Source organism: Acipenser ruthenus, chromosome 6, assembly GCF_902713425.1.
Source record: "Acipenser ruthenus chromosome 6, fAciRut3.2 maternal haplotype, whole genome shotgun sequence".
In the NCBI taxonomy this organism is placed as follows: domain Eukaryota; kingdom Metazoa; phylum Chordata; class Actinopteri; order Acipenseriformes; family Acipenseridae; genus Acipenser; species Acipenser ruthenus.
Window position 1 is genome coordinate 7,286,154 of NC_081194.1, and position 19,742 is coordinate 7,305,895.

The following is a 19,742-nucleotide window of genomic DNA, read 5'->3' on the forward strand; positions in this document are numbered from 1 at the left end:
TCAGTTGCATCCCAAGAGTCATAGATATAAACATGAATATTGCCATCAGACTCTGGGGGTGAAGTGTACTCGTTAATTCAATTACTTATTATAACATAATGAATGTAGTCCTCTAATTAACATTTTAATTACTCTGCTAAACATGTAAGAAACTAAGTCAGGTTGTCTGCTAGTGCCTTCATCATCTTTTTATCGTCTTGATGGAATGAGCTAACTTCCATAACTTCATTGAACGCACAAGCCAAAAGCACTGAACGCTTGTCTACTTGACAAAGGGATTGAATTGATTAACTCGTCTGGCCGGAATTAATGTGATATCTGTATAATGTGAAATAATGTATAATGTGATATCTTGTAACAATTGTAAGTCGCCCTGGATAAGGACGTCTGCTAAGAAATAAATAATAATAATAAAGAAACAGTAGCTGGATTTGTTTTAGTATTTTACAGCACTGGGGATCCACCTTGGGTTGGATAAATTAACCACTATACTGGGATTACCCCTAAAAATAAACAGTTGACAATTTCCAGGTGCTGCAAAAATGGGATATCAGACCACCCAACAACCTGCCAAATAAAACTTGTATGTAAGATTTGATTTAAGGTTAATTTTGACTGGTTTCAGGCCTCAGCACAAGACTAGAGTCCAAATAAGCATATGCATGTTGAAAGTGGATGATTGTATGTAATCTCCGTTCTTTGATTGGTTTTTTAACCAAGGTGCAAATTATATCATTTTAAATGAACCAATGTTGTTTTCTTTTTCTTGTATTGATTCGAAAAGCAATTAATAATTTTTGTCAGATTAATTATTGTCCAAAGTTTGAGAAAGGGAGCTAGTCTGGAGACAGATAAATCCATGTGTCTTGTTGATTAAGTGCTAGAATAGGTATTTGATTACTTGCCCCTTCTGCTTTCTCCTCGGTGTTGGCCAGCATCTCCTGAAGGGCCCGCACGGAGAGAGACTGCTCCAGCACAAAGGTGCAGATCGAGAGGTCTGGAGGGACATTCTGCAAAAAAAATTAAAAAAAACAGCACACCAGATAACTTTAATAACATGCTTTTGGTATGTGCTTCAGAGAGACAAGAAAGCAGCTAATAGTCACTGTGTAAGGTCCCTTTTAAATAAATCTCTGTCTGACTGTGACGCAATGTCAGAAATAGTGCAAATGAGCCCAGGGCTATTCAGCGGCTCATTTAAACCTGTCTTTCTCCAAGGTCCCATGTCTAATAGTGAAATGAGAAAAGAAAATTGTGTAAGCCTACAGGGGTTCCATGTTGTGTGTGTGCATACATACAGGGGTTGCATGTTGTGTGTGTGCATACAGGGGTTGCATGTTGTGTGTGTGCATACAGGGGTTGCATGTTGTGTGTGTGCGTACAGGGGTTGCATGCTGTGTGTGTGTGTGCGTGCAGTGGTTGCATGTTGTGTGTGCATGTGTGTGTAGGGGAATTGGAGTACAGGTTTGGCGTGAAGGACGTGGGGGCTGGGGTCTGAGTAAGGGGTGGAGGGGGTGTGTGAAAAAGACCGGGATGATCGGGGGAGACGAATGTGAGAGAAGGTTGTGTTTGGGGGAGACAGTGAGTGAAAGGGTAGAGTAAAGGAAAAACTAGTATAATCATTTGTTTTCATATTCGACTCCCAAGTTCCCTTCCCCTACTTTATGATTTTATTTTATTAATTAATAGCTGTACAACAATAAATGACTTGAGCTTTCATCTATTCACAGTTGTTGTCTAACTTCTGTCCCACAAGAACCAGAAAATGCTATATATACTGTGTGTATATATATATATATATATATATATATATATATATATATATATATATATATATATATATATATATATATATATATATATATATATATATGTTTGATATTGCAATTGTGTTATATTTTTCTGTGTTTTGGAAGACTTCGATATTATCGATATAAAATGTTCATATCTTTGCCCACCACTAGTACCTACCCTCCCTTAACCATGGACTAGTCAATTCCTAAAGACACACAAACACATTACAAGGCTCAAATGGCAGCTTGCACTGAATTTTAATTGACAAGGTGAACAGCAAATTGAAGAATCAAAGGCAAGGCCACTACATTGGCTGTTAATTACAGCAGGTTTTATTTGGTGCAGGTTTTCAAGGGAAATATCAGCTATCAAGTACATGTATTATTAAAACAGCAAATAGCAAGGTATTCTTGTATCACCAGAGAACAACCAAACCATCCAGTGTTAGTGAGGATGAATCTCTTTTTATTTAAGGTTTCTAAAGGGCGAGAGTTAATATTGTTCTGCAGCTCTCTTAGTTTTTTTTTTTTCTTCTCCACTGCTTCCTAGCGGAGATTACTGCACGTCACAATATTTAGAGTTTACTGCTCTATAGCAGAGCTGAGGAAGCTTTAAACACTCTTCCAATGCATATGGTATAGCCATATAAAGAAAAGGACATGCACACATGTTTTATTATTACAATAAGAGTACTCGTAGACAGAAAAAAATAGCTTGCTGGAACATTATCATTTAAAATTGTTAACAGGTAATGGTCCATCATGTTCTCATCTCATTCACATTGGTTTAAGGGTTATCAGGCTGTATTTGCTTTACAGACTGTTTTAGGGAATGTTTTGAATATTTTTTAAAGCTCATGCTAATTATTTAAGTCAAGGTGCACATTTCTATGCTCAAAACACAAATAATGCAGTTTCCATGATGACTAAGAAATGGCCTACGCAACCTAGACCACAGAGCAACAGAAGTCTAGTACAGTAGACTGCCAAGTTCAAGATGTCACTCCTACTTCTGCACGTTATCCAAGAGAGAACGTTAATTCTGCTTGACAGCTGAAATCCGCTAAAAAGCACAGCTTCCACGGGCCACTTAGTGCCAAGCAATAAAAAAAAACGCACATCTGAGCACAATCCCTCGGAAAGCCAATCTAGAAGTACCAGCACCACCTTTTCTATCACTGTCTAATTTCAAGCACTAGTAATTTTAAATAATGATTGGCAGAAGGAAGTGTAATGGGCCTTTACCTTTTGAAATGATCATATTTGCAGTCTTTCCCCAACAGTGTATGTACTTGCAGACAGTAAGCAATACTGTTTACCCTTTATAATATTTTCCAATATGAAATCCTGCATCACTTTATCTGCTGATATGCTTTGATACTATACTGCAGATAGTGTTTTAATCTGACCAAACGTACAAAGCATAATTGTACTAGTGGGCAAGGATTTAGTAGACAATACATAAAGGTGTGGTATCAAAAATGTATGCTTTTCATTTGTTGCAAGGGAGAAGTGATGTGAATAGATGGTACCACAAAACATATGGTTAGGATTGATGTCTGGCCAGTAGAGCCTCTGTAGCGCATTGAGATGATTCCATCACTGCTGATTTTGCCTCCCTTAACCTGCAGGAGAGCCAGAGCCAATGAACAGGAATCTGCACTCTCCCCTGACTGTATAACTCACCAGGTGAGCTGTCTGAGGACCCCAGGTCCTTGTTTTTTTTTCATTCTGTTTGTTGCCACTGTCACTGAGTATTGTTGCTCTTAGTATTCTGTGATGCACCATTCCCCCCCTGTTTATTTTCCACCCTGCTTAAAAAGTGCAGTTTTTTGGTGTTAAATTATTTACTTTTAAACATTATTTTAAGTCAGCTGAGCACTGCGTGTCATGTGGGAATTCATTGTTTCTGTCATTCACCAACAGCTTGTCAGGTGAACAGAATGTAGGAGGGCAATGACAGACTGATATTAGATGCCTATGAAATAATATTTTATTTTGTCATTTTTCTCCTATAACCCAAAGTGGGAAGGCTGTGTTCTCACGTCATTCATAAAATCATCGATACGTTTATTTTTAAATAGCAGATATTGTTAAATTCCAGCCAGGGCATTCTATTGTCTCAGATAAGTGCCACTACTGTTCAGGGTAAGTCACGTCACATTCAGGCCTTGCACGTGGTCTGTGATGTGGGCCAGGCCAAGCACACATAACTGGATTCATGAAGTGTACATTCTAAGGTTATCATTTTACTTTTAAAATTGGCAACAACTACAAAAAGACCACCGGTGCAATATTCTTTACACAAAGGGTTAAGTCACAGAAGTTGTACAGTATTACAGATCTTACCTTGGAATTTGAGGTGGACTCTAGAAAACAAAGTCTGTTGCCAAAGCCCTCTGCAGCCAGGCAGAGCTTCTGCTGTTCTTTGTGGACGGTCGCAGAACACTGCAGCACAACCTCGTCAGCCTGCAAGAGTATAAATTGAAGTACATGAAAAATTAACAACAAGCTAATTTCTTTACTTACATAAATAACAACAGGTAAAATGTGCTTCAGATAACAACTGGCCACCTGGGATGTTAAAGCACGGCTAGGCCAGCATGCAACTACCGCCAAAAATAAGGCATGAAACACTGATCCCCAAACATATGAAAACCTGAAGTATATATGGAAGCTATTGTTAATCAAGGTCAGTATATTAGGTGTATAAACAAAAATGCTATCCCTCTTTCTTATTATAAGATCCGGTACCTTTTTGTTTACAAATGAACCTCTGCTTGTAACTATCCCCCTGTCCATATGTAGGATTGTTAATTCTGGCCCTATAGCAAAGATTCAACGTTCTGTACAAACATTGGCAGTGAGGCAAGGATTAATGAATGCGTTTTTGTTCTAATTGCACAGCTATAAAATGATTTACTTCTCTCTCTCTCTCTCTCCTAATCTGGAGATGAACGAGCCCTGCTCATTCATGTAGGAAAAAGAAAAAAAAACACTGCTGGCTCAAGTAAAGACACTGACATAGTTTCTCAATGGACAAACATTATTCATGTGTGCCTGATCGGTATGATGGATCATTTCCGTGAGATGTGTAAGAAAAGAGAGCATTTCAGCTACATTGCACTCACCAGTCTCGTTCCCAGAAGCCAAACTGACTCTGGTGATTATATATCCTTTTGATCAACATCAATTCAGTTTAAAACCCCAATTCATCACAATATGTAGGCTAATCAAATTATGTTAAATCATTCTGTCTGTCTGTAATGATTGATTGATTGATGATTGACAATTTGCCAAAATGTTTGAAGGGGTCTTTACAATTGATCAACATCTTTTCCATCTGTGGACAGATTGCAGCCTAACTGGGAATACCTTCCTCATGAGGTCTTAACAGCAAACCTAATGGAAGCCACTAAACAGTGTCAAGTGGCATGTGTTAACTGCAGCTACTGTAACTGAACTATTTAATACTCACATTTGGCTTACTAGCCTGGGGTATAGAACTCTGTACAATGGCTTCATTGTTTTCGTATGTTCATACAGTATTGCAGTGTCTGCCTAACAAAAGCAGCGTATCAGGTTCAGTAGCCATGTGTTTTGTTTTTTGTTTTTGTTTGTTTGTTGCACATTTACTACAGTAAAGACCTGTCCCAAATGCAACCAATGTCTGGGTGTAACAAAGTAAACAAATCGTACAACATCAAAACCCAGCCCCAGCTCAACCATATAGCTAACAAGCATGTCAGTAACAAAATCCATCCCCAGCTCAACCACATAACTAACAAGTATGTCAGTAACAAAACCCAGCCCCAACTCAACCACATAACTAACAAGCATGTCAGTAACAAAACCCAGCCCCAACTCAACCACATAACTAACAAGCATGTCAGTAACAAAACCCAGCCCCAACTCAACCACATAACTAACAAGCATGTCAGTAACAAAACCCAGCCCCCAGCTCAACCACATAACTAACAAGCATGTCAGCAACAAAATCCATCCCCCAGCTCAACCGCATAACTAACAAGCATGTCAGTAACAAAATCCATCCCCCAGCTCAACCACATAACTAACAAGCATGTCAGCAACAAAATCCATCCCCCAGCTCAACCACATAACTAACAAGCATGTCAGCAACAAAATCCAGCCCCCAGCTCAACCACATAACTAACAAGCATGTCAGCAACAAAATCCATCCCCCAGCTCAACCACATAACTAACAAGCATGTCAGCAACAAAATCCATCCCCCAGCTCAACCACATAACTAACAAGCATGTCAGCAACAAAATCCATCCCCCAGCTCAACCGCATAACTAACAAGCATGTCAGTAACAAAATCCATCCCCCAGCTCAACCACATAACTAACAAGCATGTCAGTAACAAAATCCATCCCCCAGCTCAACCACATAACTAACAAGCATGTCAGCAACAAAACCCAGCCCCAGCTCAACCACATAACTAACAAGCATGTCAGCAACAAAACCCAGCCCCAGCTCAACCATATAACTAACAAGCATGTCAGCAACAAAACCCAGCCCCAGCTCAACCATATAACTAACAAGCATGTCAGTAACAAAACCCAGCCCCAGCTCAACCACATAACTAACAAGCATGTCAGCAACAAAACCCAGCCCCAGCTCAACCACATAACTAACAAGCATGTCAGCAACAAAACCCAGCCCCAGCTCAACCACATAACTAACAAGCATGTCAGTAACAAAACCCAGCCCCAGCTCAACCACATAACTAACAAGCATGTCAGTAACAAAATCCATCCCCCAGCTCAACCACATAACTAACAAGCATGTCAGTAACAAAACCCAGCCCCAGCTCAACCACATAACTAACAAGCATGTCAGTAACAAAATCCAGCCCCCAGCTCAACCACATAACTAACAAGCATGTCAGTAACAAAACCCAGCCCCAGCTCAACCACATAACTAACAAGCATGTCAGTAACAAAACCCAGCCCCAGCTCAACCACATAACTAACAAGCATGTCAGCAACAAAACCCAGCCCCAACTCAACCACATAACTAACATACATCTACCGCCACGGCTCTAAATTCCAAATCAGAGCTACAGTATCAGCAGAATTAAAAAGCTGGTGCCCATGACGTATAACAGTATGTACAGACTGGTATAGAATTCAAATAGCAATGAAATGTTTCATCACAATTTGAAAAGCGCTTCTCCAGTTAAATGCAAAAATGTAAGTGTGACATACAGATGAACAGATGTATGGACAGACAGATTCCCATATACCCCCAGAATCTGACATCCTAAATAACCTCTGCTAAATCATGTTAATTCCAAGGTTCATGACAACTGGATCAGCGGTCCCCCAGATATATGCAAAAATGTGTGGTGTGACATACATTCTAAAAGTCACTTTAACAATGAAGATTTAAAAACACTAAGGAAATGTATGGTAAAAGTTATGGAATACTGTATATGCTATGTATAGCAGAGTAATAATTTTCTAGTGAACATAAGCCCGTGAAATGGGCACGACAGGAGTATGGTTTAGTGACTAAAATTGGCCTTAAAATGGTAGTGTGCTGTAATCATTGGAAAATCGTTGGAAAACCTAAAACTGTCCAGCAAAATTACTATGGGGGGGAACATTTTTTATAAAGGATTTTGCAACACAATCTACACAAAGAAAAGTATTGTGCCGGTAAATTATGAATAATAAAAAAAGAATAATTTAGAATAAGGATTAAAAGCAATTACTGCAGCCGTCATACAAATAGTTTGATGAAATGTCTTAAAAATCCCATTACAGGCAATAATCCCTCAGACTGGCAGCATTCCCTAACAGCATGCTTAAACAAGCAGAACCTGGTGCTAACCGCTCTCGCGTCTTCCTGTATTTTAAAGGAAGCTTCACACTTTCCTGGGATTTTTGGATTCCTGGATTTTGGAACCACACCACACCCCACCCTATCCCTTTTTCCAGTCACCTGGATTTGTTATGTTTGTAATCTCAGACACTAGTCATTAATTTGCCAAGGTCAGATATGTATTGTCACTAGGAAATGGCGACTGGCATGTTGCAAAGAAAATAATGTAATAGTTATGTGGACATGCCTGTCAAGCAGTTGCATTATATTTAATATAAAGACTAAATAGACACATCTACTAATGTACTTAACATCGCTTTGAAATAGTGTTTACTTATTCATACAGCTGGATGGTGTCACTGCAGTGATTGGGCAATGCTAACAGGACACAGTTGCTTAGAATATGTAAAGTGTGTAATTATACTATTTTTCACTGTTTCCTAGATATATGCTCTTCACAGTGGCATATTTTGAATATTTCACATAAATAGTGTTTTATGTAGTATTTGCACGATAAAAACCAAAAACAAGCGTTAGGTATCTGGTACTGTATATTACTACTAGAACAGTACTACTATTACTACTATCTCCTCACCTCTCTGCTCTCTGGCTTCTTCTCAACACCTCTCTGCTCTCTCCCCTCTGCCTTCAAACAGGCCTGCATCGCCCCCATTTTAAAAAAGCCTTCCTTGATCCCTCATCACTCCAGAACTGCCATCCTGTCTCCCTTCTCCCATTCCTCTCTAAAACCCTTGAGCGAGGAGTACATCACCAGCTCTCTGCTTTTCTGTCAACTCGACCCCCTCCAATCTGGTTTTCGCTTGGCACACTCCACTAAAACTGCTCTTCTCTCTGTCACTAACTCTCTACTCTCTGCCCATGCCACCTCCTTCTCCTCTGTTCTAATTTTCCTCTACCTCTCTTGTAGCCTTTGATACGGTAGACCACTCTATTCTCCTGTCCTTCCTCGCTGACCTGGGATTCTCCGGTACTGCTGGTTTGCCTGGTTCTCCTCCTACCTCTCCGATCGCACGTACCAGGTGTCCTGGTGTGGCTCACCCTCTGCCTCTTGCTCTGTTTTGACAGGTGTCCCCCAAGGCGCAGTCCTGGGACCCCTCCTGTTTTCTCTCTACACCTGCTTTCTGGGTCCCCTCATCTCCTCCCATGGCTTCTCATATCACTTCTATGCTGATGATGCCATTTTTACCTGTCGTTAATTCAAAGCAAAATCCCCATCCCCATACCAAACATGAAACAGTAACACATTAATTGGTATTGCTTTATAACACTGCATAATTGAATGCCAGTAAATGCTTCACTCACACAACCCCTATAAGTCACAATCCTACTGAAAGATTCATAATATTTATATACAGTGGTACAAGTATAGCATATGTGTAGTAAAAGCATGTAAACTACTATGGTAAATACATAGCATAACCATGGGAAAATTACAAAACTACTGTGCAAATTCATCATATAGAAAATCTACCTTTGAACTTTATATATATGTATATTACCTTTCACTGCTATTTATCTAGCAGGTGATATTATAGAGGTTCCTGGTAGGCTTTGAATCGCTCACCATTTGACACACAATTTGGTTTGTAAGCTTCTGACCTATGAACACCAACCACTTTCAGGATACAAAGATGTCATATGAAATCAACATTAACTTCCTCAAAATACAAAGTAGACAAGTGCACCGTGCTATGAATTTTAGATATGTCAGGCACTGCAGCCAGTATGAAAGCACCAGGATTACTGTAAAGACTGCCTGTCAGCCTTTAGATTTATGGGTTTAAATGCAATAGTAAAAAGATCAGATGTATGACATCACAGAGCTTGATCAATGTGAAAAGAACATAACTTGATACTGACAAACGATGCTAACCATGTCTATCAATTCGAAGCACACACATTAAGACGACATTAGCTGACACATGCAGTTATACTTAATGCTAATAAATGCTGGGCCGTTCTCTGTGCCATTCTTCTCTCAAATGATTGGTTACTAAAGAACTTCGTGGCAAATGTGAGTAATTTATAAGAGCATTTGTTTCAGTAATTTATTTAATTTATTAACGTGAAATCATTTTTGTCACACTGAAATCATTTAATAAAATGTGTTGCTTGAATGCTTTTCCCCCATGTGTGGTATTGATCACAAATGTTTGTGTTTTTTCATTACATTGAGTTGAATCTGCTGATACAGGTCTGGACTGTAGGCTGTTATGATTTGACATGATTTTAAATGGCATTATGTCAAATGATATACTAATTTGATTCCTGATGAACATAAAAGACTCCTTTCCCACCTAACTTCATAACTTGGCGTCCCATTATAATTGTTAGCCAGTCTCTTTAAAAATAAAAAATAAAATTATAGCTAATTATATAACTCCAGAAATCTTACCTGTTGATTACTATGTACTGTAGGCCTATGTTGTGGTAATTTAAAAATAATAGTAATAATAGTGATAATGATGTCTAGTATCATACTGAAGAAAGCCATCAGTTTGGATGCTGTACTTTCAAGGTAATCTTTTATTAATTGAACTTCCTCGGTCATTTCACCTCAGCAATGTCATGGTTAGTTTATGACAGGTAAGGTTAAGTGGTTACAACTGTACCAGACTACTCTGTTAAAGTTACAGCTCTATAAATGATTTGTTTCTATTTCTAGTTCTATTCCACTTTGGAAAATAAAGGGATGCTGCCTTGTGTGTAATCTCCAGTAGATTACAAGTAAGCCCTTGGAAGGTCATTTGCTTTCTGGCGACACATTGACCCAATGCACCGTGATCAGTGACAGCAGGATCGGTGCACAGCAGGCAGGGAAGACTGGCATATCGAGGACAGACCTAATAAACTGTAAAAGTTCAGTTTCATTAGAATTCAAAAATGACATCCTCAAAAGGTCAACTACAGTTCAGACTGTGACCATGTAGGATCTCGCTTCAGAATTTCCCTGCTTGAAAAATAATTAGCATAAAAGACATCACAGTTATTCTATACACACCTATACAACAGGTCACTTTCCAAGCTTCGGCAAATATAACAGAAACAGAGCTGTCCCTTAAAAGTTATCAATTAATAAGGGTTCAAATTCTGGGGGGGTATGTTTTTTTTTATTATTTTATTTTACATTTTAAAAATACGGTTTTATTTAGAATTAGGTTTAATCTGAACTTCATTTGCATACATTAACATGGAGTGGGAGTCAGGTACCATTTGTATTATTAATAAATAAAACATCAGAAGCTGGCATACTTCCATTTAATACACTAATTAAATAGGAAACACCAGTATCTTTAAATCACTTTTATTTAAATTAACACTTGCTATTTTTGCATGTGGTTCTTCTATTCCTTGAAAATATTAACCATAAGCATGTGCAGTACTATACACAAACAAGCAGCAGCAGTGTACGTGAAAGGAAAATGCACCACTCTATGTACTGTGTAAATGAACAAATATTGGCTCAGAACTACCACACAGTCTTAATGAATAATGTCATTTTTGCCAGCTCCACTACAGCGATGTGTTCTAGAATGTACAGAGGCCTCTAAGTGTTCGCATTACCATAATAGTTTTGACTGAAGTGTTACTATCTTGGTAGGCTGAGATAATGTTTATTGGCTCTAGCTAACTTTTTAAAGTCCACAACAGAAAGAAGACGAATTATGTAGAAGAGGCGGTGGAAGTCATACAAACTAGTCCTGTATAATTGAAGAGACGTTCTTTCAATAAATGTACTCAGCTATTTAACCTTTAATTATGGGCTCTGACCCACCATGTTATTTTCTTTCTGTAACCTTATGTGCAGGCTATTTTTATTCATATTCCTGTAAACTGTGTCAACTTCTAATGAACACCATTCAAGCCAAGCTTGGGTTTCAGATTTAAAAGCAATCTTCAATATTAATTATGTTTTGTTAGATGCAGTGGTCTAAATTTACTATAATAGTCTAAGTAGAAACGTAACCTAGGCCTATGCAAAGGCTGTGTTATATTACATTAGTTCTCTATGTATGAAAATAAATCATTGTGAAACACACTTCTAGTATTTTTTATTATTATTTTGTAATACAACCTCAATGGAAAGTTAATGCACACCAAACATTGCAAACTTAAAATGCATTACTTTTTTTTTTTCTATCGCAATTTTTTTTTTTAAGATAGCAAAGTTATTGTGTTTAACCACTGAAGGGTGATTATTATGATATGGTTACCAATGGGCTTACTATACCACATATCAAGTGGATTAACAAAATAAACCTTGGCTACAATGTGCCATGGATTCATACCACCAAATAAACTTCAGTACCATGGACAGTTCTTTGCTTTTAAACACAGCAGCCACTGACGGACTCAACAATCTAAAATCTGATTACCTGGTTATCTATGTTATCAGGTTAAATAACAGGTCTAGCTATGCAATAAAAACATGTTAAATTCCACTTCATTTATCAAAAACTACTTATTCACTAAACAAAATGTGTGCCACTATTTTTTGTTTTCAATTAATCATTGCCTTCCAAATCTTCTTTACCAAACTATTTTAAGGTACAGGGAATAATTCATTAGGGTGGTTAGTTTCCACATGCTGAATAATAAACAGTTAAATAGTGATACTCGATTTAGAAGCAAAACTAACATATAAATTGTCCAGGACTAACAGGTTGACAGTTACAAATCGACAGATATCTTAACAGGGAAGTTCATCTCAAAGTGCAAACATTCATACAATAATGTGTGGAAAGGTGATGAGTATCATTTATAAGATTTTTTCAGTTTGGTCAAAAATGTATTTAGTTTTGTATCCAGGACAGTTCTGGTGTGCCTGCCGCTGTGTCCTACTGATTTCTAAATTTGTTATTATTGCAAAGATTTTCAAGAACAACATGTGGTATACATGTACATAAAATATTAATTTTATATGGACAATATGTATGTATGTATGTATGTCTATATGTTTGCAAGCATATATGTTTGCATCTTGAAATATGCAGACTAAAGTGATGGCATTGTCAGGTTTGTAGTTGGATCCATTCAAATAATGACAGATGTTAAACTTTGCACATGCAAATCAAATCTGGATGCAAATCAAATCTGGATTCAGGTATCGATACATGATTTATAGTTAAAATTCCTTTAATTATTGCAGAAAAGACACATAATTTGCTCACTTTTATTTTATTTACAACAGTCATGTCTCCAATATTGAATTGTTGATGTGCAGAAAGGTGGTGTGACGAACATCAAACTAATAAAGAAATCAGACAACCTTAAACAGTAGCACTGGTTAATCAAGTTCAACCATCTTCTGGTGTGCTTACTCCTAAAGGAGAAGCAACAGTGTCAAATTGGCTTGGCAAATACATGGCCTGGGAATAAGGGATTCTAGCTCCTGATTACTGCATATTCACTGCTTTTTTCGGCCAACAAAGCTAGATGTGTAATGGCGAAATGACGTTGGTTGTACAGATTCTACAGATCTGCATCCATACACACATTCTCCTCCAACATTGGGTTACCCTCAAAAAATATAACTTCTGTTGACAAACTGATTTTCTAATGAATATATCTTTAACCTGGAGCCCAAAGTTTGCTGAATCCTCCAGTTTGTTTCTAATTAAACCAGAACACATTCCCAAGCAATGTACAAAGTCGATATCTTAACAGTAGCAACTATGAGCAAAGAAAAGTGTTCACTGTATCTACCTGTGACGTAACACCAATTCCTTCATGCACTGCAGTGGCACCATGTTGTATCTCACAAAAGACAAATACTGCTGCAGGTGATAAACAAGCTGCAAGCGATTCAAGGGTGTCTATCTAGTGAGCTTGGCGTTCTCTCACGCACATACGCACACACGCACACGCACACACACTGTGCTATGTGTCATTTAATAAGCAGGCTGGTGTTTTACCTTCTGTTCCAATTTGTAATTTGCTGAATTATTAACACTCTAGAATTCCATATAGATTGCAGCAATTCCACTTAAATATTCACAAATTTAACCTAGGAGCTGAAATCCTGGAGGACAAAAAAAAAAATAATCTATTTTCAAACACTAAACCAGAGCTTTAAAACAGGCTACAGCCACAAATACAATAATTTGATGTTCTGAGTCATGAATCAAAATCTGGCACATTCAATACAAAACAGTCTCATAAAATCATGTCATTTACAATGAAGGTGACCACAGGATTGTTTTGTTCTGCCCTCCCACAGGGTGTGCTTAGTTTGAAACCACTGCCGTCATAATCTGTGTAGCTGGGGACACTGCAGAGAAAACTACATGAGGAAAATTCAAAGACTTTGTGCTAGCGCTCTCAGTGGTGCTGCAGCCTTTAACTGAGATGAATTAAAGGGACTGTCAATTACAAGCCAATTAATAGAACAAACAATGCAGACTGGAACCTAGTCAAGTCATGCAGCTGCAGCCAATGCTTTGTGGAACTGTGATGCTGTTGCTGCATGTAGAAAAGTGAACATATCTACAGTTAGAGTAATCTAGGCACAATGAAGCACTGCAGTGCTTGTTCACACACACACACAAAAGAAAGACCGCTTTGTTGAAAAGATCTACAACTATTGGCTGCATTGTGGGTGCAATCAACAGGATAAGCTGTTCTCCACACATGAAAAGACTGGTACAGATTTTTTTAATTCTGTAATTCCACAGATAATCATACAATACATGCCAATCTCTAGTGGCTAAACATATTGCGAATCCACTGATCTGACATAGCATCCTCACTGAGGGACAATTATTCAAAGTTGAAAAAAATTATTTGGTATTTCCTAAAACCTGCTATGAAGATAGCAGCATATACTTTAATTAATAGCACTTTTTGTATTTATATTTTTTTGTCCATGCAACTAATGACTTTGCTTCAATGTCGATTAGTCTGCTCTATAGAATACAACCGAACGTTTGCCACTATAGTTGTTTCATAGAATTAGACTGCACATTTATTTTTTAAACCTTTCTTTGGCCCACTGATACGGCTGTTTTCATGGCTATTACCGCCCAGCTAAACATCTGACGTCTCATAAAAATAATTTAATTGTAAACAGCCTTACTTTATGTATGTGTATCACCCTCCAGATCTCCCAGGGCGCTTTGCAAAGCTAAATCAAAAGCACATAGTTCCAGAGATTCATAACAAGCCACTGCCGCTGAAAGTCTTTAACCCAAATCAGACCAGGATCTGCTGATCACACAGAACAGCCAGGAACAGTAAAAGTCAATTACTGTAACATCAATTTATTTTTCGTTAGTAGCCTTTTATTACAGATGCAAAAAAACAAAACAATGATCTATCTGCATGTACTGTAAGTGCACCAAAAGGGTATTGTAAGATTTGATGGTTGCTTTTATTTAAAATGTTCCTTGTGCTTCTATAATTATGCAAGTGAGGCAATTTACTGCTAAATGTTACACAACCATTTAATCACATTATTACATTTGTGATGTTTCTTTAAGCAATAAAATGAGCTGTTCCAAAGGTGCAAGTGCAATTCATTCATATTCTATTAAAGCAACATTCAGAGGTATTCCTTTCTTGTTATCCTGTTGCAGGACTGTGAACAAGTTGATTTCTCCCCTCTACAAAGCAGAGAGTAACAATCAGAATAAGAAGAACTATAATCAGTGTTGCATGTATATTGAAGATAACGTCCGATCCTTACTTAGAAATACCCTGGGGCTTTCCTTTTTTGCACATACCCAGTGCTTACAGGTCAGAAGGCAAGCACACCTGCTAACAGCAATGCGGTAAAATAGAGGTACTGTAGGCACGGGTAGCAAAACTGTTGTGGAAAATACCTGCATATACGGGTACACAACATCTACTTTAAAACCTTTTTGCTGAATTGCAAAAGAGCATTATGAATGAACACGAGACAGGGTTAATAGCTTTGTATGGCAATGCAAATTCATGGATAAATACTTGTGCTTCCTTGTTCATCATGACAGGATATCTTCACTGACAATCAAGGCAGTAGTCGGTCAGAAGGGGTTACCTGACTGACTTTAATGAAATGTGTTCCATTGTTATGGTGCACAGAGCTATATGAGGGAAGCAGGTCTGCCGCAGCAACACTTTTGAGTTCAAAACTCCTGCCAGCAACCTAAGCATTCACCTGAGGCAAGGTACCCAATTTCTTATTCCCATACAGAATAAAAGAGTGCACTGTGCATCAGTCAAGAAAAGAGTATTTGGAATGGCAGAAGCTTGCAGCAGTAGACAGCAGAGTATACTTTTGTAATCACCCAATAAAAAAGTTTGTACACTGTAGAAGTGTCAAAGCAGACGTCCACGTTATACCTCAAGAATCGTCTGTTATTAATAAAAAACTAAAGAGGTTACAGGTGGTACAGAATCTAAATCACTCAGTAAGGAAAACGGTTCTCCAGCTTTGATTTAGTAAATACACAAAAAAAATCTCTTTCTGCTTTCTACTACAAAATCCTAATGGGTTCACCCCCTTCTTTTTTAACCAATCAGTACTCAAGCAAAAAAGAAACAAAATGAATCTCCAAGCTTGTCTTTTTTGTGCATAGGCTGACTGAGTACCTGAGAGATGGACTGGATGTTCACACACTTCAGGTCATATATCGTTTCTCGTTACCTAAAAAATGTATCCTGTTTAAAGAAAACTGAATCCGTCGTAAAGGCCTCGCTGGCAGTTTATTATTGCAAATGCCTCCAGGAATTCAACCCAAATGTGTAATCCCCTCAATCTCCATTCTCACTGTACAGCTATGGACAAAAGTTTTGCATCAATCTATAGAATTAACAAATATTGCTTCATAAAGCTGAATAATGTTACGTTAACATATTGAATTACATATCGCTTTGAAGTTTTCCATATACTTAACAAAAAACTGACAGAAATTGAAAAATATGACATTTTGAAATCTAACATGAAATACTGTACTACTATTATGGCTTCAAGTAGACTTTTGCGATATAATTTTTTGGTTTATTTGATTACTTGATGTTAAATAAAAAAAATCTTAATTATGTTCACGTGTTTTTTGGGTTTTTTTTTTAATGAAGTTTATAACTTCGGGGGGATGGACAAATCCTCATCTGCCATGTCATTCAATTATCCCCTATTCATTCCCTACTGATTAACCATCACTATTATAAATACCCTGTGTACTCATCCCACACTTTGCTTTTGTTTCGTTTTCACAAACCCACCTCCCGCCCGCTGTAACCCTCTTCCATTACCTTTATTCTCCAAGCTATGGGGGGTCTCCTGCCTCGTCCCATGGCCAGGCACGAGATTTTCAATCCAGATCGGTGAAATGCCAAATTCATTTTGTTTCATTCCTTGAATACTGCATCAATAAAATAATTTGTTTTTACCTAATCAATAGCGTTGTGGGGTTTGTCCTGAACAACTGAATTATTATTATATTGCAAAATGTTTGGCCATAGCTGTACAACAGAACTGGTGGTCTGGCAGACTCATACTGGGGTTAGGAAATGCCGAATTCCACTAACAAAAATAAAATCCATTTGATGTTTGCAGCATCTTGTAATCATTTCTGGATGTCTTTGTTTGGCTCAACAGTTAATAAACGAACCCCAATAAATGATTGAAGAATTAGCTGACCCACCATTTTCACACAAGGGAAGATTATGTCTTCAAAACACTTTCAAATGTGGTGTTTTTTTATGTTGTTTTACAATGAGTTTCACATCAGCCCCCATAACAACCAAGAAATACTGTATGTCCTTACCCCCAACATACAAATGCTATTATCCAACAGAAAGTTATATTCTTTGTACTTCCAAACAGTAACTTTAGTTTGTCTGCATCTGCTTGTGTCATACCTGCTCTAAAAATAACATTGGGCAGACACCTGATTCTATGACAAACCTAGGTGGGACAAAATGCAGTCTTAGTATTTGTTTTCACCACTCTACAGTTTTTAATAGGCAAATTAATTTAGTGGGTGCAAACAGCAGGACACACAAGAAAAAGTACTTTCTTCTCTTGATTTATCGCCCGCCACATCTATAAAAGCACAAACAAGGCACAAAAAATGCGTCACAACAAACCCCTTGCACCCCATCCATCTTCCGGCCCTGTAATGGGTTATGAAACCACGTTAGCACAAGGTCCTTCATGAAAGATGATTGAGTGCCCTCTGAACCCTTCATACAAGACAGATGCAACATACAGCAAGTCAGTTTTATTTGGCAGACACCTTTATGTTTTAATATGAATCTTTTAAGATTAAAATGTTGTTTTTTTTACAACATTTGATATAAATGTCATCCAGCAAAACCAGCCAGGTCGGAAAATGGTTACCACAGGTTACCAATGGTTAAGTACAGTACAATGTGACTTAAAGAACATACTGCTGAAGAAGCCACAACGCCTTGAGTTCTGTACCATTTGTTTTGGATGATTCCGCTCACTCGTAATGTTAGCCACAACACCTTGGTTTCTGTATATGTATGCATATATGTAAGTGATGTGTGATTGTTTGAGCATGTGTGTGTTTCTGTATATATATATATATATATATATATATATATATATATATATATATATATATATATTCAGTTCATATATATATACAAAATCTTTATTTTGTGTAGATTTCACCATCAAAATATGCACAGACCAAGTGAGTTTCATGAGGAATAAGACACAGCGGCACAAAGTCTAAAAATATTTATGTAAGATTCAAAGCAACAAGACAACGTATTAACTACATTGCAAATCAGATGTACTGTCCTTAGATGTCTTTTTAAAATAAATACAAATAAAATACATTCATCTTTGGCACTAAAATGCTTTCATTCTATTCGACACGTTTAATAGGTCTATTCTCACATTATATATTGTGCTGGTCTCTAACGCAACACAGATCAGACTTGAAAACATGTTACAGACACCCATGCTAAGTTCCGCCTTTTGTACATTTGTTGTGTAGATGCATTGGGAAACAAATTTACAATTTTAAAGTCAGTGCACTACTGCTTGGCATTTGGCAACTGTTACTTATTAAAATAGGGTTGCGGCCGCATCCCCAGCACCCCCATTTCCCAGGTCCCTGCATCGATCATCTCTATGGTACAGTTTAGCAGCACATCTACAGCACTTATCAAAGGGGTCATTTTAAATTAAAATCTAGAGAGTTATCTGACCAAGACAGTGCCATTTCCTTTTTATTCTTTAGGATGTGTCTTCATTTATGTATTTTTTTTAATTATTCTAATGGCTCACCTGTCTTACAGTATATAGGTTCAAGTACAGTTCATGCATTCTGCATGTCCATTGAAATAATTACATGTAAGTCTAACCTCTGGATTACTCTGTAAAAGCATTGACTTACACAAGCAATCCCACAATACTTAAGACACTGTGAATCCCTAATGCATTGTTTGTAATTTCATTTTAAACAAAACAGAGAACACCACAGTCAGCTAAATTACATAATTGTGTTGTGTATGAATGCAAAGGCTAAAATATTATGGCATGAATTAAAAAAAAAAACATATTAAAAGAATGGAATTCCTACTAACAATCTGATGATGGTTTTAAATCTGTTTAGTATGCTCAACAGCATTATATAACAGTGCCCAAAGATTTAACAGCAGTTATACCATTTTTTTTCTGGTGTTCCAAGATTCATAACATATTTACTGTAAAATCAGACACAGTTTTGATGTAAGGCTATAAAGTGCTTGAATTCATATGGAGGACAAAAGCGTTCAAACACAAACTCATAAAATCTGAGGTGAAAGTATAAGTAACTAACGGTTTGATGCAATGCCTCCATACCCTGCCGGGATAAGGCACAGCTGGATTTTATTGGAGTATGTAACAGCACAGGGCTGATTACATCTCAGGAAATATGGGGTTGATGAAATCCAATGGGGATTCCCCAATGCTGTATAACACAAATGCCTATCCATTAATATTAAGGGTGCATTAATTAATAAAAAAATAAAAACATTCTAACACTAACAACAAATCTCATTCAAAGCTTTATGGCTGCCACTGTAGATTTTCTTTTTTTCATTCCGATGTTTATGTAAGCAGTTTCTTATGT

General features: G+C 37.4%; 1 protein-coding gene across 1 annotated transcript in view; it reads right to left on the reverse strand.

The window, feature by feature from the left end:
• Positions 1-19,742, reverse strand: part of LOC117411543 (ryanodine receptor 2) — a 207,026-nt gene that overhangs the window by 131,768 nt on the left and 55,516 nt on the right. Inside the window, exons 2-3 of the mRNA XM_059024865.1 lie at positions 4,143-4,262; positions 906-1,010 (exon numbers count right to left, since the gene is read on the reverse strand). Coding sequence (XP_058880848.1) covers positions 906-1,010; positions 4,143-4,262 — 225 coding nt within the window. The remainder of the gene's footprint in view (positions 1-905; positions 1,011-4,142; positions 4,263-19,742) is intronic.